We start from the raw sequence: 22,515 nt of genomic DNA on the forward strand, positions 1-22,515 counted from the left end.
GGTGTTTTAATAGGCCCACCGTTTCCCCCATTGTGTTCCTTTTAAGCTCGCTGACCATATCGGAGACACGTTGCACATAATCGGCGGCCCAATTACTTTTTAAGTAGTTTAGTTCTGCCAGTGCGAGACTTGAAGATTTTGTTACGGGTTTGAACTTTAAGTACAATTTTGGCTACATGTTTGCCAAAATAGATACGCCAAAGTGATACGAAAAAACTTGAGTAGGTAGATAATTCTTAATTTTAAACCATGGCTCATCAATGGAAGGACCAGAACCTATTGCCATTACCATGAAACAATGATAACTCCTTCGCTTAAAGAAGGGAGCTTCGATATGTAAAAATTAAAACAAGGTGGCGAAAAATACACGCTACGTCACCTCTTTTATAATTCTGCCTAATTGCGATGAGGTTCCTGAACTTGACCGATGCCTGCCAACCACAAAGATAATTTACGATCCATCTTTGAAGCCAAGGTAGAAGGGAACACCTTCCCAAATCTTGCTTTTGATAAGTGTAGCGTTACGACTAATATTCTGTAGTAGTGTTCTTGGCTCGATCTGTAACATATTTTTGAGTTGATGGCGTTTAGTGCGGTGATGGTTCTACTTGCGATTATATATGTAAGATAGTTGGACGGCTTCAAATGTGTTAGCGACTGGCAAAATGAGAGATATCGCACAATATGAGTCACCTACGTTAGCTGGTTTTCCAGGCTTTGATAGCAGTGCCAGCGTTGTCATTTTCCAAATTTTCGGGGATGACAAAAGTAGACAGCGACACTTTAAAGACAAGTGCAAGGTATTTAAATCGCACTTTGCCAAGGGTTTCAAGCATCGTCATAGCGATTCCGACGGGCCTTTTGATGGTTTAGCAAGTTTTACGGCTTGCGGCGTCCTTATTTTCCAAAGCTGTGCAAAATTTCTTATCCTTCCAGTTTTATAAACCCGTTCACCAACTTTCATTACGATATCTCAAAAACTGGGAGTATATTTTGCGTTTAAACAGGCAGAGTGGTAGACGAACAGACAGACAGACAGAGGGACCGACATGGCTTAATCAACTCGGCTTATTCTCCTGATAAATTCGGTATTCTTATGTGTGGCTCTATCTCTTCTTTTTAAGGACTTACAATTTTCGAGGTTCATACCAAACTTACTACATCACTTCATGTTCATGAAATAGTACTAGGTTCTAAATAACAGATCGGTTTCATTAAAGTAAACATATTTATTTATGTACATATGTACATATTTGCCTTACTAATCAAGACATTTTCTATTGCAAAATCAATAACAATTTTTTAGTTATTTTTTTAATTTGTTTGTTAGTTGTATAACTAAAAATATGTCCTTTTTAATTTTGGCAAGTTCCGCAGTTCTTTTTTGATTCCAAGAACCCAGCATCACTTTGTTTACCAAACGGTTCCTCACCATTGACATCCAAAAAGTAATTTCCCTTCAAATATTTCGGCACAGCATAACCCATAGGAACTTTCGGACCTGGACATTTACCTTCTTCTGCTTGTATTAGTGAAGTGCAACGTACACCCAAATAGCTCATCTCATTTCCTTGATAAACTGTTTCTGCATAATATTGCCAAGAACGTGCATGAGCACAGCCAATATCGTAGCAACCTTTTGGTAAAGGACCAAGTCCTCCTGGATAAAAATCAATATCACCGGTCGGTTCACGTTTACCCAAAGCACCTGGATCGGAGTGAATTACATCAATAAATTCAGCATCACCACGCATCAGTCCGGAAAGAGATTGACCTTCGTTGAAGCAAGGTTTGGCGGGGTCCAAAGCTGTTATACGTGGTATCAGCTTTCCAGTTTGATAGTAAAAATTACGTCCAGCAGCACCCATAATGTGTGCCCCCAAACTGTGGCCAATTAAATGTATATTTTCAACTGGTACAATTTTAGTAAGCTCAACTAGACCAACAGCAATATTTTTACCGATTTCATCTGTGTTTAATGCAGACCATGTATAGAGGGTGTCAACGAAGTTTGCTGCATCGACAGCCTTTAAAAGGAAGAAAAGTGAAGTATTTTATTAGTGGAATTAAAAATTTTTCTTTTAATAGAGCTTATGATAATAAATATTATGTTATCTTATTTTAACGCGGACTTCGTTTGTCACTACCTTGTTTTTGTTATAAAAAAAGACTTGGCGCAATTTACCTCCAAGGAGATTAAGGCAAAGCTTTCCTTCTAATTTCCGTTGTGCTCCCATTAAATTTCCTACAAATTGGCTGTACGGGACTGAAAAGTTTTTCATGACTAAATACACCCGGATTTTTTGTAAAACCCCTGCCAATGATCGAACTCGCTTGGAAAATTTATTTCTAAAAAGTATATTTAACAAAGTGTGGTTGAATTTGACAGTTCTCTCATAAAAAACTGGACTATAAAGTCAAGAAGAAAAAACCTTAGCAACTTTAGAAAAGTTTTAAAATTTTTTGTAATTTTAACCTTCCTGTTACGTACGTGATCTTTTTTGCTTTCGTTTTCTGATATCTCTTGATAAGGGAAACATTTTGGAATTTCCTTTCATGTCTTTGTGTATTTAGTAAAATTCCTTCTAAACAGCTTAAAGAGCTAGATTTAACCTAATCCAATAACTGATAAAAAAAGCTTGCGTGGTTGTGTTCCGAGCATAAAAAGAAATCAATAGGAGAGTACAGGATTTTGTGGAAATGGTCTAACATCATTGTATCATTGTATTTGCAAACTGGTGTATTATTTTTGCACAAAACGCCAAAAAATTATACAGCTATGCATTTGCTACGTCATGGAAAACACGCAACATCGAAAACCATTGTTAATTATTTCAATTTTGAAAAGCAAATTAACAACTGTCTAAACAAAACAAAAAATGCAAAAAAAAAATAAAACGAAAAAAAAGTTGATCACGCTCCATAGCTTTCATTTGCTATATCAACACTTTCAACGCCAAATACACAAAATTCTGAACTCCCTTAATGTGTGTTTATTTAGCAAAATACCTTCTAAAAAGCCTAAAAAGCAAGATTTAGCCTAATCCAATAACTGATAAAAAAAAGCGTACGTGGTCGTGTTCTGAGGATAAAAAAATGTGCAAGTTTTTCTTAAAGTAACAGAAGGGTTAAATTTGTGAAATAAAGCTTTCCTGAACAAAGTTTTAAGGATACTGATTTTATCAGCTGTCCGTCAGATCTGAGTATTCACAAACGTGCTCGATTTTATCCAGCAGCAGTTCGGTAAAAGTCAAATACTGCATTGGCGCATTTGAGGAAGTCAATCAGCATTGTGAATTTTTTATCTTTGTTTTGATCCAGAGTAAAAATAAAAAAAATGTAAGGCGCGTTAACCTCCGCAGAGATTTTAGGCCGAACTTCTCTTCCAATTTGCATCGTGCTCCTTTTAATTTTCTCTGCAAATTGGCGGGGTGGGACCTACTTGTTTTATATCGACTCCGAACGGCATCTGCAAGGCACATGAGTTTTCAGTGACATCTTGTCAAGGAAGAAAAACACTTGGATAGCTCGCCAAACACTGCCGAGGGTCGATACCGCTTAGAGAAATGTTCTTTTTAATGAAAAATCTTCTTACTAAAATTTTGATGTTGCTTTTGCTGGGGCCTGAACCCAGGCTCTTCGGTGTGGTAGGCGGAGCACGATACCACGACACCATGGCGGCCGCCAATCCAGAGTGCGATATATATAAAGTGGACGTCATTATCTACCTATTGCATGCATTTTCATTAGCGATAGAAGACGTGTGCAAAGGAATCCACATACCAAATTTAAATGATATTTTAAGTAATCGTTTTCACAGACGCGAATGACGTCATGAATATAATTTTCACCGTAATCATTTTAATATATGGAAGTCTATATATATCTGGATTATTTTATACCATTACAAGGTACCGTCATGCGACTAATATTATTGCAGTCTGTGAGCTATTTTCAGCTTAGTATAAAAACACGTATCTATAATCCATCTATAAATCTTATAAAATACAGTCGCTAAATGCCATGTATGCACATTATGCACTTCACACAGAATGCTCCGATTTAAAACGGTTTTTTGCATTTGAAAGCTTAGCTACGTGAGATGGTACAGTTAATATAATTTTAAGGTATATATTATAGGGGCGTGGCAAATTGCCAAAATGTTGTAAAAAATCATAAAATTTTTGTTTACACAGCTATAACTCATAAACGGATGGATGAATTTAAAAAATTCTTTCTTTCAGTAAAACTTTGAAATATTTACCTTCGATCTGCATAAAAAAAATACTTGTTTCGTTTCTTATATCAGCCAAATTGTTTAAACAAAAGTAACATTTTTATCAAAAAATGCGTATGTGTGTTTGTTCGCTGTGAACTGTCCGCGCTAATTGCTTTTGAGTGAGGCTTGATGCCACACATACATACGTACATATATAGCATTCGCTGCGTTATTTAACTTCGGGCGTAAGTTTATAAGTATGTATGGATGTACATCACTACATAGTATAAAACAAAGTCGCTTTTTCTGTCCCTATGTCCCTTTGAATGTTTAAACCTTTAGAAATACGCAACGGTGTGATTAAAGAGGAAGCAACGGATGAACATATTTGCCTGAAAATTGGTGGGGGTAGTTTAGAACCAGGAAACAGACATAGGCTAATTTTTATCCCGTTCTGGATAGGGTCTTAAGATCAAAACGTGGACCTGGGTAATCCTGAGATATGTTTGTACAATATGGGTATCGAATGTAAGCTGTTTATGAGTATTTTGATACGGGGTATTTTTCGTACCCGCGCGTAATTAGGGTCTCGAGATATAAACGAAAACGTGGACGCGGATACCCCTAGAATGTGTTTTTAGAATATGGATAACGAATGAGAGCTGTTGATGACTGCTTTAGTACAGGGTAGTTTTCATACCTATTTGTGAAGGATCTCGAGATATAGGCCAAAACGTGCATCAGGGTAACACTAGGATGTTTTTTTACATTATGGGTATAAAATTGAAACTGTTGATGAGTGCTTTAGTACAGAGTAATTTTTACACCGCTGGGTGACTAAGGTCGCAAGATATGGGCAAAACCTGGACCCGGATACCCCTAGAATGTGTGTGTAATATGGATATCAAACGAAAGTTGTTGCTGAGAGCTTTAAAGTAATTTTCATTGTGATATTCGATTTAGTTGCATTAACCTGGCAAAACTGATAAATGTGCATGCGAAGCCGAAATAAAGATATGAATTAATAATACCCACATAACTATTTACATACGTCCTATTCGATTTGCCTGGCAATGAAGGATGAAGAAGAATGGGAAAAACTTTAGAGAAGAGAAAAAAGAGAAGGAGACTGGGAAAGAGATAGATGAAGCGAAAATACGGAGGGAGTGAATAAAAGGATTAAGAAAAAGTGGGGAGGGGGGAGGGGGGGGGCAGAGTTAGACGGAGAAAGCTTATTAAAACGTCTGACGGGTCTGCTAGTGACAGTATAAAGTAAAGTTAGCGCGGGGGAGCTATTTACTTCCCAAATCAAAAATGTTCCACATTTACTCACCACGAAATTCACATCATCACGACAATTATACACCTTGCTCAATTCATCTATAGAGCTAGAATTAGTGATTGTACTCATAAAACCACTAGCATATATTACCACACTTTTATTCCGATCAAATTCAGGATTATTCCATAGCTCAGAGGAGCTCAGTAAAGGATACTCGTATTTATTACAGGCTGTACGCAATTGAAAATTCATTTTATTCAAATCTGGCGTTATACGCGATCTTATTGTGCCAGATGATATTGCTGCAGAGCCTACAAGTATACATATGTACATATATAGAAGTTATTATATGGGTATGAATTAAGGGATAACTCAATGTATATATACTTACATACAACATTTACTGCTGAGAGGACCACTTCAAATGGTAATCCAGCAACTACATTAATACCTAGTCGAAACAGCGTATCCGGTGTCGGTATTGAACTAATAACATTTTTCCCATTGCCAATTACAACATCTTTAAGACTTACAAACACATCATCGAAATCGAAACTTAGGCAGCAAATGTAGGGCAGGCTAATCATAAAGATTATCTGGCAAATCTGCCCATAATAATAAGACATTTTTTGATAAGCGATTAACTGAATTCCTCTTCCGTGAAATGAGTTGATGTGTTTAGGTTTCCGTTGTCTTATTATCACAAATTCAGTACTTTGTTTAATAACACAAGAGGAACTGTGAAATGATTAACAAACTCAGCATTCATTTATAATCTTTTCAATTATCTTTATACCCATGCGTAACAAATGAATTGGATTATTTGATGAACGTGTTACAGATAAACAAAAAACAAGTAGAGGTGTCTAAGTTCGGGTATAACCGAACATTATATACTCAGTGTGAGTTTCAATTGTACATTTCATTTCAGATATATTACTTTTCTACATAACACCTGGCACCGCCCTTTCAAAAAAAATGTCTTCCCATTTCTTCTTACAATAAAACTTGGTAAGTGAAATATCATTGATTCAAAACAATTTTTTGCTAAATTATAGCTTTTTATTCTAGTCTACGACCCTTTTAAACTTGTTTTATATCTAAGTTGCCGTGGTCTTTAACCGATCCCGCCCATTTTTACTAGAAATTTGTTTGCTATTAGGAAACTATGTGTACACAATTTCATTACGACATGTTAATTTTTCTTCGAGTTATGGCTCCCAAAACTTAGACAATTGCTTAGTCATAAAAGGGGCGGTGCCACGCCCATTTTTTCAAATTTGAGGTTTTTCCTATTTATTGTTACAAATCCACTTGGAAAATGAAATAACATTGATATAAAGCTCTTTTTTGCAAATCTTTTATATAAAAGTGGGCGTGGTCCTTAACCGATTTCGTTAATTTTTCTTCAAAGCATTTTCTATAGTAAAGGTAACCTCTGTGCCGAATTTTGTTACTATAGGCTCAACGATTTTTGATTTATGATTAATAATATTTGTAAAATTTATTTTATCACAAGTCGGCGGTGCCACGCCCATTTAAAAATTTTTTTTTTTCAAATTTGTATCAACAGTCTCAATATTAGTCGACACGTCAAATTTCAACATTCTAGGTTTATTACTTATTAAATAATCAGGTTTTTTGTGTTTTCCAAAATCTTATATATGTATATAAAAAGTGGGCGTTGTTATCATCCAATTTCGCTCATTTTCAATACCAATCTATTCTGGATCCAGATAAGCTCGTGTAATGTGGTGAAGATATCCCAATATTTACTAAAATTATCGTATTATCGGACAGACGGACGGACGGAATCAATCAAATTTTTTTCGATACTGATGATTTTGATATATGGAAGTCTATATCTATCTCGATTCCTTTATACCTGTACAACCTACCGTTATCCAATCAAAGTTAATATACTCTGTGTGCAAGGCACGCTGAATATAAAAACAACAAATAAAATTATTAAATAGTGCCTGCTCGTGCCAGATGCATTATTAGAGTATTTACTCAGTTGAAAACTTGAGCTGTGGCACCCCTTTCAGAACTTCTTAACATATGATATTAGCTGATAATACTCTAAATCACAAATATATTCGCTACTGTTACTGTTCAGCTGTTTATCTGTTGATATCCGTATCACAATTGGAAGAATTCATACCTCCGGATCATGTCGAAAAGTTAAACCTCCAAGTACCTTGACAGTGCTACAAGCTTTACAAATTAGTAGGTGAGTCAATCCGCTTAAAAATACACCACGGGGAAAATATTGGAACTAAATTATTGCCTTTTAATGCATGAAAAAGTTGAAGGAGGTATACTTATCCTCCAGGAACCCTATTTCATTAAATTTATTCACTAACTAGCAGTCGTTGTACTGCCCTACCTTGGTCTGTCTGCGTAACTTTTAAAATGTTTTTACCTCTTACTCTCCCCCTTTTCCTGATCCTATTATTCACTCCTCCCTCTGCCTATCTCTTTCTCTGCATCTTTTTCATCCTCCCCATATTTTCTCTCACTTCCATTCCATCTATTTCTATCTCTCTATCTTCGTCGTCCTCTATCTCTTTTTAAGTCTCTTTCTCCTTCGCTCTTTCCTCTAGTTGTTCATATTCTTTTCCATCCCTTCTTCTATCCCTTCTTTCCATCCCATTCCCAGTTCCAGTTTCAGTAACAGTCCCAGCCCAAGTCCCACTCCTAGTTGCAGTTGGTTTCTGATCCTTTTCCCGAAAGAAAAAGTGCCATAATTACTAATCTGTGCAAAGGGCTGCCTATATATTCCAAATTTCAGGCAAATCGAATATTGAATAAAATTTGAATGAATAGATAGGTCCCTGGTCCACTTTCCGGAAAGAAACTTCCGGGTTGCTGTTAAGCTATCCTGTAAATTAGACTAAAATCCGCGAAGTGATTTTGGAGTTGAAAAGCTGCATACAAACACATATCCTTCTTTATATATATAGCCTAGCGGACCCGGCAGACGTTGTTCTGCCCTAGATTTGGCCTACTTGCATATATTTTAAAAAGCTTTTTCCGTCTAACTCTGCCCTCCCCCTCTTGACTTCTTCCTAATCCTTTTATTCACTCCTCCCTCCGTCTTTTTCGCTTCATCTATCTCCATCTTCATCTTATTCTATCTCTCTCTCAGTCTATCTCTTGTGTTCCAGTCCCAGTCCCACTCCGAGTCTCAGTCCCAGTCCTAGTCCTAATCCCAGTCCCAGTCCGTCTCTGGTCGGAAAAAAGGATCATAAACACTAATATAGGCAAATTTATATACCAAATTTCAGGCAAATCGAATAGAACGTATGTAAATAGGTATGTGGGTATTATTAATTCATGTCTCTATTTCGGCTTCGCATGCATATTTATCAGTTTTGCCAGGTTGATGCGACTAAATCTAATATCACAATGAAAACTACTTTAGAGCTCTCAGCAACAGCTCTCATTTGTTTCTATAAACACATTCTAGGGGTACCCTGGTCCACGTTTGAACAAAATCCACTGACGCATCTCTTCAAACACCGGCGACCAACTAACACACATTTTAGCGTTTCCTTTTATATATATAGATTTTTATTTTTCACACTTCGCTATAATATTAAAACGAAATGCAGATATTAATTGCTTTTGAAATTCGACTTAAAAATTGCACATGGAACAACTAAAGAATATCTTAATTAACAAAAAAATTTCGTAGTACTTCTAAATCGCGGGCCCCTTCAGAAACCCCGTTCCGGGGGTAATCCCCCCCCCCTCTCTCTCGACGGGCCTGGTGATGTGCTATACTTGATATTATCCGCTATAATATTTTTTATTGATGAGCAGGTTGTTTAATTAAACACCAAGCAATTACACGCCAGTACATATATCAGCACCACCTGAAAATATGAGTGCCGCTGCGTATACGTAACATTTTATTATTACGTATAAACATTTAAAAAAATTACAATAAAATAATATTGCGAATATAAACTGAGATTTAACCTATCATATATTTTTCAAGTTAGATCAAACTACATACGGGGTGCAAAACAAATTCAAAATCGGTACAGTAGTTTAGGAGTACATCGCGGACAAACATAGTGACACGCGATTTTTATGTATAAAGATTATGTGCTTCCAATGCAACTTGTCCCAGCCGTTAAAATATAAGGTAGGGTTCTTATTTTTATTTGTTAAATATACAAGTCACCTGAAGGTAGAAATTGGATATAAGTTTCTTCTTAAAACATGAGGTACAGCCAGTTGTGAAATGATATTTATAGATTGCCAGAAATTGGAAAACGAAGTGATCTATTTACATAGGGGGATGATTTCGTAGCCCTCTCCTCACTTCCAGAAAATGGTTCGTGTAAATTACCCAGTTAAGAAGATATTTTACGGTCATTTAATTTTTTCATCGCTTTTTATAACTTTTATGGAAAAGAAACGGTATATTAAGCTTGTCACGAATCTCAAAGTTGTAAGTCCTCAAAGGAGAATATATAGACCCACCAATAAGTATACCATATGGATCAGGATGACGATCTGAGTTAATTTAGCAACGTCTGTCTGTTGATCTATCTTTCTGTTCATCTCTCTGCTTTAACGAAAACTTGTCCCTAAATTATCTTGATGAAATTCGGCCAGCAGCTAAATCTTTTTGTCTGCGGTTCGATACACTATACCATATATCAGCCGATATAAACCGATAAAAGCTTCAAATTTCACAAGATTTTTACGTATATGGCATTTTTAGTTGTCTGAAGAAATCGGTTGTATATATTATATAGCATTTATCCCACACAACCTATTGTCCAGATAAGAAATTCATGGTCATATCTATTTCAAGCGGACAACAAGATACATGAAACTTATGGCGTCTTCTTTTCTGAAAATAATGTCGCCTTGTTGGTTCTTCCCAGGTCTCTATTCCTTTTAAAAAATATTTTCCACTTAATAAGAGAAGGGTTATCATTACCTACAAATCGAGCTATTATGCATACCGCCAGGTGACGCAATTAAGAAGTTAGAATTAAAGACTGCAACATAAGGGCAACATTTTTTCCAGAAAAGAAAACACCATAAGTATGAAGATAACTGATCTATTTTAATACTCAGCGAGCTTTGAACACAGAATTTACTAAATTTGTTATATTAAAATTATCAGTATCGAAAAAAAATGTATTAAGCCATGTACACACACACATAGCATGTTGAAATTTTATGTGTCGACTAATAATGTGACTCTTGATAAAAATTCGAAAACGTTTTTGAAAATGAGCATGACACCGCCTATTTGTGATAAAATAAATTTTACAAATATTATTAATCATAAATCAAAAATCGTTGAGCCTATAGTAACAAAATTCGGCACAGAGGTTACCTTTACTATAGAAAATGCTTTGAAGAAAAATTAACGAAATCGGTTAAGGACCACGCCCACTTTTATATAAAAGATTTGCAAAAAAGAGCTTTATATCAATTATATTTCTTTTCCCAAGTGGAATTATAACAAGAGCAAGTAGGGAAGGCTAAGTTTGGGTGTAACCGAACATTACATACTCAGCTGCCAAATTACAGCTTGCAAAACTTTTAAATTACCTTCTTTTAAAAGTGGGCGATGCCACGCCCATTGTCCACAATTTTACTAATTTTCTATTCTGCGTCATAAGGTCAACCCACCTACCAAATTTTATCGCATTATCCTTCTTTGGTAACTTATTATCACACTGTTTCGGTTTTTCGAAATTTTCGATATCGAAAAAGTGGGCGTGGTTCTAGTCCGATTTCGTTCATTTTAAATAGCGATCTGAGTTGAGTGCCCAGGAACATACTTACCAAATTTTATTAAGATACCTCAAAATACATGAAACTTATGGCGTCTTCTTTTCTGAAAATAATGTCGCCTTGTTGGTTCTTCCCAGGTCTCTATTCCTTTTAAAAAATATTTTCCACTTAATAAGAGAAGGGTTATCATTACCTACAAATCGAGCTATTATGCATACCGCCAGGTGACGCAATTAAGAAGTTAGAATTAAAGACTGCAACATAAGGGCAACATTTTTTCCAGAAAAGAAAACACCATAAGTATGAAGATAACTGATCTATTTTAATACTCAGCGTGCTTTGAACACAGAATTTACTAAATTTGTTATATTAAAATTATCAGTATCGAAAAAAAATGTATTAAGCCATGTACACACACACATAGCATGTTGAAATTTTATGTGTCGACTAATAATGTGACTCTTGATAAAAATTCGAAAACGTTTTTGAAAATGAGCATGACACCGCCTATTTGTGATAAAATAAATTTTACAAATATTATTAATCATAAATCAAAAATCGTTGAGCCTATAGTAACAAAATTCGGCACAGAGGTTACCTTTACTATAGAAAATGCTTTGAAGAAAAATTAACGAAATCGGTTAAGGACCACGCCCACTTTTATATAAAAGATTTGCAAAAAAGAGCTTTATATCAATTATATTTCTTTTCCCAAGTGGAATTATAACAAGAGCAAGTAGGGAAGGCTAAGTTTGGGTGTAACCGAACATTACATACTCAGCTGCCAAATTACAGCTTGCAAAACTTTTAAATTACCTTCTTTTAAAAGTGGGCGATGCCACGCCCATTGTCCACAATTTTACTAATTTTCTATTCTGCGTCATAAGGTCAACCCACCTACCAAATTTTATCGCATTATCCTTCTTTGGTAACTTATTATCACACTGTTTCGGTTTTTCGAAATTTTCGATATCGAAAAAGTGGGCGTGGTTCTAGTCCGATTTCGTTCATTTTAAATAGCGATCTGAGTTGAGTGCCCAGGAACATACTTACCAAATTTTATTAAGATACCTCAAAATTTACTCAAGTTATCGTGTTTACGGACAAACGGGCGGACGGGCAGACGGACGGTCATGGTTAAATGAATTTCTCTTTTCGCCCAGATCATTTTGATATTTAGAATTCTATATCTATCTCGATTAGTTTATGCCGTCACGGCGTAGTGTTATGCGAACAAAATTAATATAATCTGTGAGCTCTTCTTAGCCGAGTATAAAAAGGTAAAATTTTTGAAAATGGGCATGGCACCGCCACTTTCTATGTTTCAGGAGCCATAACTCGAAGAAAAATTACCGGATCGTCGTGGACGAATATAACAAGCTATACCTTTGCGGAAAAGAGCTTAATATTAATGGAATTTTACTTTCTAAATGAGATTATAGTTAGAACTTAGAAAATATTAAAATTGTTTAAAATGGGCGTGTCATAGCCCCTTTTTTGACTAAGCAACTTTTTTTGCTTCGGGAGACATGACTCGAAGAAAAATTAACATATAGTTATAAAATTGGGTACACATACTTTCCTTATATCAGGAAATATTTCTAGTAAAAATGGACGGTATCGCGTCCTACTCTTATATAAAAGAAGTTTAAAAAGGTCGTACTAGAATAATATAAATATATCTTAGCGAAAAATAATTTTGTATCAATGATATTTCACTTAACAAGTTTTATTGTTAGAGGAGATACTGTTTTTTTTTTTTAAATGGCCTTGTCGCGTGTTATGTGGAAAAGTAATTTATCTGAAATGAACTGTACAATTGAAACTCACGCTTAGTATATAATGTTCGTTTACACCTTAACTTAGACACCCTTACTTGTTTAATTTATATTTATCGAAAATGTCGCTCATGTACAACTGTTCCCTATATATAACCGATTATTTGGCTATTACGAATGAGATAGGATTATTTCTCAGCTCCATTCGTGAAAGGTATGAGCTCTTCGGCACGGCCGGAGACAGTGTCGTCCTACTTGTTTTTTGTTGGGTTCACTGAGTTATTAATGATGTTTGCTACTTTGGTTATCACAATCTAATTTAATATTGATTCAATTTTATTCATTCAACAAAACATATATTGACTCTTAACTAATAAAAACAAAACAAATTATTTATTCAGTTGTGGGTAACGTTTTCTTTATATTTAATAACTAGCAACCCGCACCTTGATTCACACAGGTTGCAATGTTTAAAAATGGTAATTTTTTGTTGCATTTTAAATTTATGGTTCAATTAGAAAATAAATATAATTCATATCCTTTCCTTTCTTCTCCTTTTCTCTTTTCCTTTTTTCCCTTCCTTTCCCTTCCTTTCCTTTCCTTTCCTTTCCATTTCTTTCCTTCTTTCTCTTTCTTACTTTTTTTACCTTGCACGATTCTACAGTTTTATCTTTTTAATGATAGAAGTAACTTTGTCAGTCTAAGGTTGTAAAAACTACACATGATCTTTGACACTTTATAGACCCGCACTCGGGTCCACACCTTTCCCGCTTGGTCGATCATGTGCACTTATCGCCTTGTCTTAATCTTGCCCAATCTAATTGGGATGCCTGCAGATCTTCAAGGGAAGCGCCCTTTTTAGCTAGTTCAACCGCTTTTTCATTCCCATATAGATCTCTCTCCATGTCCCCATTCTTCCCATGGATCAATTACACTCTAACATACTTTAAAATACTATGCTATGCGAGACTATTGCCTTAATTGCTGCTTGGCTGTCAATATAAAAGTTGCAGTTAAAACTTCTTTCTTCCAGTGTTCCTACTGCTATGGTTATGGCTTATCCTTTGGCTTGAAAAACGCTCAGTAATCTGCCAGCTTGTAAAATCTGTGTATTTCCCGTATCAGCACAGTACATCGCAGATCCTACTCCTTTCACTTCTTTGGAACCATCTGTGTACACGTATATCGCCTCGTCCGCCATTTGAGCACCCCTGTGCCAGCCGTCCACCTTTTTTGTACCTCCAAGGTCCCCTTTGAATAGCAGATACTACTATTTTCGTATGGTCTGCGCTCAAGTTGCCCGGAGGCAATGAGCCTCGTTGCAGTTACTAACGCTATGTTTTTTGCTACCACGTTTATAGTAAGTCCGTCGTTGTTGTTTTTAGGACTCGGATATAGGATATGCTTTACAAGCGCTTTAAATACCCAATGAAGTAGGGAGGGCAATAAACCCCCCGTACGCTCCAGCAATCTTTTACATCCATAAAGTGCCGCTGGGGCCTTCTTCACTCTTCTCTCCACGTTGAGCTTCCACGACAACTTACTATCTAGAACGACTTTTAGATATTTTATGCAAGGTTTCTCCTGCTGGGTTACCCCTCCGAGCTAAGGCCTGGTCCAATTGGGGACTTTGTACCTTTTGGTAAACAAGACTATATCCACCTTCTCTGCATTGGCTTTGTCAACCCGACATAAGATGCTGAGGTATGTATATCCCGAAGCGCCCGATTCATCAAAGAGCTAGTTGTCAGAAGGCACATTCCACTTGTTACAATTGCAACGTCATCTGCGTAAATCGTAAGTTTGATAGGTCCCTCATCGAACCGCCTGAGCAGCGTCCGCAGCAGAGGTGATAACATCCCTCCCTGCGGCATGTTCCTCTCCACTGGTTTCATGGCCTCGTAAAGTCTCCTTTGTGAAGTCAACTTCCTGCAATTGAACATGCAGCTGATTCATCTGGTTTTGACTGCATGGACTTCTACGTAGGTAAGACTGATGAATGAGAAGAAAGCTGTCGTGAAATGTAAACATAGAAACCAGAGCAAGAAGAGCATCAGTTGTCTTTTACTGCTTCCGTGGAGCGATAGCCAAACCAAACCTCTTCTACAAAGAGGGGGCGTATTCTGTCAGGAAATTGAAGCCAGCCCAAAGTTTAGGCTGTCTGACCCTTGTGCCGTCGAGCGTATTTGGCGAGTGCCTAAAATCACTCGCGGTGGCATCCAGCTACTTTTGAATCAATTTGAAGATTATTTGACTGTCAGGGCGTAGCGACAGCCATGATAATTGGCACGCATATATCTTAACCTGAGCGGGTACCTGCGAAATTCAGTCAGTAGATCTGTTACAGATCCCCACATTCATCCCAGCAACCCTGGCATTACACGACTTTTCTTATTAAAAATATCCCTGAACTGCTGCCATAGAATTTCAATCGCCTTAAACGGCAGCCATTGTTTAAAGCATTTATGAACATTTTAGGTTTGATGGTTTTGGGTGCCTACAACAATTCTGCAATACATCCTTGCTTTACATTTGCTTGGAATAATACGTTCCTTATTTGCAAAAAATAAAAATAAATCTGGAAGCATTCCTAACAAACATTCTTTTCATTCTTTGGCCTACAATAGCACTGAACTTAATATTTGCAAAACTCAATGCACCGCACAGTTCGACATCCATTTGGATGGAGCCTTTTAATTCGCCGCAAATATTTGCTTATTTGTTTTCTCTATTTTAAGACTACATTCGTAAGTGAGAAAGTAAAGAGCTTTGCGCAAGCTTTAACAGCACGTGTTTTAAATGTGGGCAAAAGAGAATAGCAAAACAGATAAAAGAATGTGTTCCACAAACAACAAGTAAATATTTGTCCATAAGGCATAGCTGATACGTATGAATTTATAAAAAAAAACAGCACATGTGAGAAAAAACAAACACATTATTTGCATAAGGTTATGAAATCACAAAAGGCGCACGAATTTTGTTTACTTAACGACGCATTGACAACATTGGTACGTAGAAATACGTAGGTTGTGAAAGACAAACGAGAAAGCTATCACAGTGAAACCCCCAGCGGGTTAAGGGACTTAGAATATACCCGCGGAAGGTATGCCTACCGTAAGAGACGACTACAATACTAAATTCATTCAAAGGGTTTTGTAGCGCAACCCTTTCAAGGGGTAGCCCTAGAAATTTATAACTTCTCAAACCTAATTATCAACCTCAGTTACCCGTTGTGAATTCTATTCCTTTAGCAGCCGAGGCTCAGGTGACACCAATTTCCTCTTAGAAATAGGGGGTGGAGCGGGGTGGCCTAGAAGGTTTCATGTGGTCATACTCAATCCAAGATGGTCGTGCTAGCACCTTAATGGTGCTTGTAACCGGAACGTACCCCAACTTTATCCGGCGAAAGACCATCAATATCGATAAGACTCCTCTACACATTCGAAGAGTATCTTTATCGCTACAACAACAGCAAAAAAGCAACAACAAAGTGAAGGTTATTTACACGGTTAAACAATTTTAATCTAAATTTTAAACTTTTCGCCGTTTTACGCAACCTTTTAAACTTGCATGTCCTAATCTTCAGTTTACTACAGCGTTTTTGATGTTTAAACATTTTGGCACAGGGTACGGGGGAATTCAGCATGTAAGTGTAGAATAAGAGTAAACGTAATATGTGGGTATGTTGGAAGGAAAGGAAAGGAAATGGGAGCAGTCGATAAGTGCTTTACGTGAGTACCTTTCTCCGTAGACCTACCTCACGATGTTAAACACAGATCAATGTCCGTTGATCTTCGGCCCAACAAGTTGGTACCAATCGGTGAGCTGGGTGTTCAGGTCCACCAGCCTTGGTTTTGCCGGGGAGGACTATCCACCCTCCCCTTCCATTTCCGGGTAATGGCACCCGGTTGCACGGCTACTCCACCGCGAGTCTTGTATCCCGCTTGTCTTAGTATCCCTCTTTCATTGATTTGATATCTCGATATCTGATTAACAAGTTAATCAGATTGAGATATTGTGTTTTGTCGCAATTTAGGAATGTGACCAACCTTTCCTGTCCTGCAGTGTTACAAAAATGTAAAACATTGTTGACGACGGAGCTGGTTTTACTTAGATATTGCTTAAAGGCCGCACTACGTTGACAAACAGAGTGAGCTTGGCACGAATTATGCTCCGTCTTAAACTTCATCACAATTAAAATCAAGGGATGTGACCAACCTTTTCCACACACAGACCTGTGAGCTCCGAGTGCCCGCCTCAGCAATGTCTCTCGACATCGCTTAAGACCACACTACGTTGACAAACATTGCGCGCCATATTGTGCTACATTTTGGCTTCCATTTTTGCTACTTTTATTTCACTCCAATTTTCACTCAATTACGCAACAATTATGCTCAATTTTGCACTCCAATTACACTCCTACCACAACTAAAGGGATGTGTCCAACCTTTTCCGCTCACAGACCTGTAAGTACCGAGTACCTGCCCCAGCAACATCTTCGCATAGCAGTCGGCCACACTGCAGTGATTTGACAGCATCAAATCTTGCCACATTTTTGGATGCATTTTGGTCTTGCGCCTCCAAGGGAAAACAAGTATACTCAGAGCGTGTCATAAAGTGAACTCTTATTTTAAACCACAGCCACCGCGATGCTCCCACAAGGGGCCATCCCAGGACAGGAGGTGAGACCTGAGTACAAAGCATCGTTCGATGCAGTGCATTAGGTCACACTGGCTTCTCCTGCTCCCGCCGTACCAGTATTTATAAAGACCTTGCCTAGGGTCCCACAGGGTTATACCCGCGTCCACCCTGCTACCTTTCGATTAAAATCACCTTACTCATGGATTGGGTACCCATGGTATTATGGTCGCCTTTTACGACCGGTATACCTACCGTGGGCATATTATAACCCCTAACCCACAGGGGGAGGAAAGAGGAGCAATCAAAACCGGAACAGAAACCTTATGGCGTATTTTTTTATCGATAATAACAGTTATCGGTTTGTTTATAAATAAATGTAAGGCGCGATAACCTCCGAAGAGATCTAAGGCCGAGCTTCTCTTCCAATTTGCGTCGTGCTCCTATTGACTTTTCCCTACAAATTGGCCGGACGGGACCTACATGTTTTATGCCGACTCCGAACGGCATCTGCAAGGCAGATGAGTTTTCACTGAGAGCTTTTCATGGCAGAAATACAATCGGAGCGCTTGCCAGACACTTCCGAGGGGCGACCCCGCTTAGAAAAACTTTCTTCTAATTGAAAAATCTTATTTCTAAAATTTTGATGTTGCTTTGCCCGAGAGTTGAACCCAAGGCATACGGTGTGATAGGCGGAGCACGCTACCATCGCACCACGGTGGCCGCCAGTTCGGTTCGTTTTGTTTTGTTATCCGCGGAATATAGCCGAGCTATCGATCTCTTGTCGAATTATTATAAATCATTATCAATAACAAACGTTATCGAAATGTTATCGACGGTTTACCGGTTTGTTACCAAACATCGTGAACGATAGGACTTCAAATAGAAATCCCTTAATGATTGTTGTTGTTGGTGTAGCAGTGTTCCACCCCATCCAATGAATGCGATCACTAACAATTGTCATCAATACCCCCTAATAGAGGTCCAATGAATGTTAAAATTTCAACAGGGTTGGACTAAAGGGACATGGGTGGTAGAAGCGTTGGTTCCACATTGCAATTGAAAATAGGGGTGGTGTCATGTGGGCACACATTGAATGCTGCGCATATATTTCCTTTGTCACGCTGATTCCGGATAAGAGAGGTGGATTTCTTACGGTATCCAGATCGAAGATATGCCAAGCTGAGATCGCTCTCAATGGCAAGACTGCTCTCCGCAAATGCGAGCTCAGGGTAGTTGACATTGAAAACAGGATTCGCCGCACATTTATAGGCATGGGACTTTTCCGACGCTTTGCCGTGACTCTGCGGCCCTATTTATGCTCTTTTCGCGAAACCGCGATTGCGGAGATGACTCTTCGTGTTACTGGGAGGCGGAGCCTCTTCAATCAAATGTTTGTTAGGTCGGCCAGATTTCTGTGTATTCAACAAAAACTTATTGTTTAGCATTTCTTTCTACTTTATGGGAAGTATTCCCGCCTGACTGTGTAGAAGATGTTTGGGAAACGCAGTAGTTAGCGCGGGGTTGTAACAAAACTACGGTTACCCCAATTGTGTTCCTTTCCTGCTCGGTAGCTATATCGGAGATACGCGGCAGGCCAATTTCTTTATGCAGTTATAAGCGTTTCTTTGTTCCTTATGACCCCAGTTTTGCGAGTGCGGCTCTGAACTTTAAGTGCAATTGTGGCTGCATGTTCGCCAAAATGTAGGTCATTATCGAACGTCGCTTCCAGTTCTTCTTGTGGCCGGATAGTCGGTAGCGTAATTGCGTCGTCCACGTAGTGAATATGGTTGCCGAAGACTTGTTCGGTGATTTTGATATTCTTCGCTAGACGAAAAGACTCGAATACTAGGTACACCATGAATCACCAATAAAGGACCAGAACCTATCGCTATTATCGCGTAGCAATCGGCGTAATTAACAATGGTAACTTTTTCAGTTAGAGAAACAAGCTTCGATATGTAAATATTAAACAAAAGCGGAGACAATAAACCACCCTGTGGCACCTCTTTTATAATTCTCCTTAGTTTTGGTGATACGTTGTACCAATGGTACGGTGTACGTAGCAATGCCTGCACATACAGATAATTTGATATCCATCTTTTCAGCCTAGGTAGAAGGGAACACCTTTCCAAGTTTTGCAGTAACGTGATGTGATTGTGTGAAAAGCTTTTGATAAGTCTAGTGTTACAACTACTGTTCTATAATAGGGTTGGGTGGGGCTACTTGCGGTTAAGAAAAAATGGCTTCAAATGTGTTAGCGACTGGAGATATCAGAGATATCGCACCATATTAGCCTCCTTCGTTAGCTGGTTTTTCAGACTTTGATAGCAGTACCAGTCTTGTCATTTTCAAATTTTTTGGAATGACAAAAGTGGACAGCGAAACTTAGAAGACAAGCGCAAGGTATTTTAATTTCACTTTGCCAAGGGTTGTTCGTGCCCATCTGGCAACCCTGTTTTTCCAATGCGAAGGAATGTAATGAAAGAAAAGACATGAATATGAAATGTCATTTTTTGAGACTTCTTGCTTTTTTTTTTAATGAATGTAATTTACATAGTGCAACCCGCTAAAGTAATTAATTAAAAGTTTATACAAAATAAATGCATAAAGTTGCGTACAATAAGAAGTTCCTGCATCTAAGGTCGTCGTATACATCATAATTTAATAACCCAACATACATTTGTTTTGCTTGTTGTACGCAACAAGCTGGTCCCCTGAGCCGGATAGTGCTGGCACACGTACATACATACATAGTTGCGAGTCACAATCTGCAACTAAATTTCATCGGAATTGAATTTTGTATGCTGAAAAAAGGTTATAAAACTACGTAAAACTTTTCTAAAGCTAATCAAAGGTTTTTTCTGGTACAAGTGTGGGTTTAAATACACATTTAGTAGTAACATTTTCACGTGTATAACATAACCCCAAATTTGCAAATCACGCCATGTCAAAACTAAAGGTATGCGATTCTATATTGAATGCAATCAAGCGATATGTGGTAACAAGCAAAAAGGATGAGTTAGCCTTAGATAAGGAATCGGTAGAAACATATCTACAACTTCTCGAGGAGCAGTGGCTCCAATTCGCTGACGCTCAACAAGAAGTAGAGTTGTCGTGCGGTGAATAAAACGCAGTCGTTGAAGAGCAATCGCGTGCACAGGCAGAAGAATGGTATATTACAGCAAAGGCGAATTTCAAACGTCTCATCGGAACCCCTGAAACCCCGCGTCTACCTACGGCAACAAGTTTTTCATCGTCTCCAGTTCAACTACCTAAGCTACAGTTACCCACTTTTAGCGGTAATCCTACAAATTGGCTGGCTTTTCACGACGTCTTTCAGTCACTCGTGCATAAAAATGCGAGCTTGTCTGATAGTCAGAAATTGCATTATTTGCGTAACTGTCTTCAAGGGGAGGCACTTCAACTTGTAATTAGTCTACAAATATGCATTGCCAACTACAGTGCGGCGTGGGAGTTACTCACCGCACGGTACAAAGTTTTGCGTGTCGTGGTCGAGGCTCATTTTAAAGCTATTTTCGTGATCGAAAAAGCACCGCGAGATACTGGTAAGGCTATTAAGCTAATTCTAAACGTCACTATGCAGCACGTTGGTTCACTTCGTGCGTTAGGTAGGCCTGTCGAATTTTGGGACGACTGGCTCATTCACATCACGGTTTCAAAACTGGCTTACGAGACTAGAAAACAATGGGAGCTTTCGTTAGTCAAGGATGCTTTGCCTACCTTCGAAGAGTTGGTCGAATTTTTAGAAATGCGCGCTCGCTCGCTGGAAATGTTGCCGACTACTACTGCACTGTCGGCGACATCCCAAGGAGCGCGTCAGCTCAAAGTAGCAGCGAAGACTACAACAAACGTCCTTCGTGGGGTTGGTGAGCAGCACACACCGTCTTCCAAATCTAGTAGCGAACGCAGCACCCTGTATGCATTGCAATGCAAAACACAACATCTACGCTTGCCCAAGTTTTCGTAAATTATATGCCTCTTCTAGGTATGCAGTTATTAAGAAACACAGCGCTTGCCTCAATTGTTTGAGAAAAGGTCATTTTACAGCAAGGTGTCGTAGTTCATCAGTATGCAACATCTGCCGACGTCGACATCACACCCTACTTCATGGTGGCAATGAAAGTAACACCTCCGGTGCTGATCTAAATGTGCATGCTTCTCCGTTCGTAAAGCCGCAAAGCAATCTTTTTATACAAAATTCTACGTCTTCAGCAATGAATGATTCAACCGCAACGTCGTCTATAAATGCCAACCCTGAGGCACCGCATCTTGGTTTTGTAGCATCTCACCACGCTGAGGCTGACAAGGCCATCTTGTTGGCAACTGCGGAAGTCTACCTGCAAGACCATGCAGGTCGATGGGAACCCGCACGAGTGTTGTTTGACAACGGCTCACATGCATCCTTCGTGACAGAGGCCTGCATCCGACGCCTTCGTTTACCTAGAAAACCTGCGGCAGCTTATGTGACTGGGATTGGTTCGTCAGATGGTGGTCAAGTTAAAGGAGAGACGGTGCTCTCACTCACACCTCGATTTCTTCCTACGAATTTTACAATCAATTCGCTTATATTATTGAAGATCACAAAGGATCTACCTAGCGTTTGTGTACAGATGCCATCTTGGCCGCACATACAAAATCTCGATCTCGCTGATCGGCACTACGCCAAACCTGGCCCTATCGATGTTTTAATAGGGATGGACGAAATGGACAAATTTTTGCTATCTGGGCTCTGTAAGGGGCCGCCTAATACACCTATGGCACAAAACACAGTTTTCGGTTGGGTACTTTTCGGAAAGGCCATG

General features: G+C 38.4%; 1 protein-coding gene across 2 annotated transcripts in view; it reads right to left on the reverse strand.

Annotated features, from left to right (window-relative positions):
- Positions 1-1,209: 1,209 nt before the first annotated feature.
- The window catches only part of LOC137250505 (vitellogenin-3-like), a 52,087-nt gene continuing 30,781 nt past the window's right edge, over positions 1,210-22,515 (reverse strand). The window contains exons 1-3 of one of the 2 annotated variants that reach the window (XM_067783417.1): positions 5,893-6,247; positions 5,553-5,812; positions 1,210-2,027 (exon numbers count right to left, since the gene is read on the reverse strand). In XM_067783417.1, the coding sequence (XP_067639518.1) occupies positions 1,356-2,027; positions 5,553-5,812; positions 5,893-6,127 (1,167 nt within the window). In that variant the 5' untranslated portion in view covers positions 6,128-6,247 and the 3' untranslated portion in view covers positions 1,210-1,355. Of the gene's footprint in view, positions 2,028-5,552; positions 5,813-5,892; positions 6,248-22,515 lie in introns of those variants that run through there. The other variant, XM_067783418.1, reaches the window with a different exon arrangement.

Source organism: Eurosta solidaginis, chromosome 4 (genome assembly GCF_040869045.1).
Source record: "Eurosta solidaginis isolate ZX-2024a chromosome 4, ASM4086904v1, whole genome shotgun sequence".
Classification (NCBI taxonomy): Eukaryota; Metazoa; Arthropoda; class Insecta; order Diptera; family Tephritidae; genus Eurosta; species Eurosta solidaginis.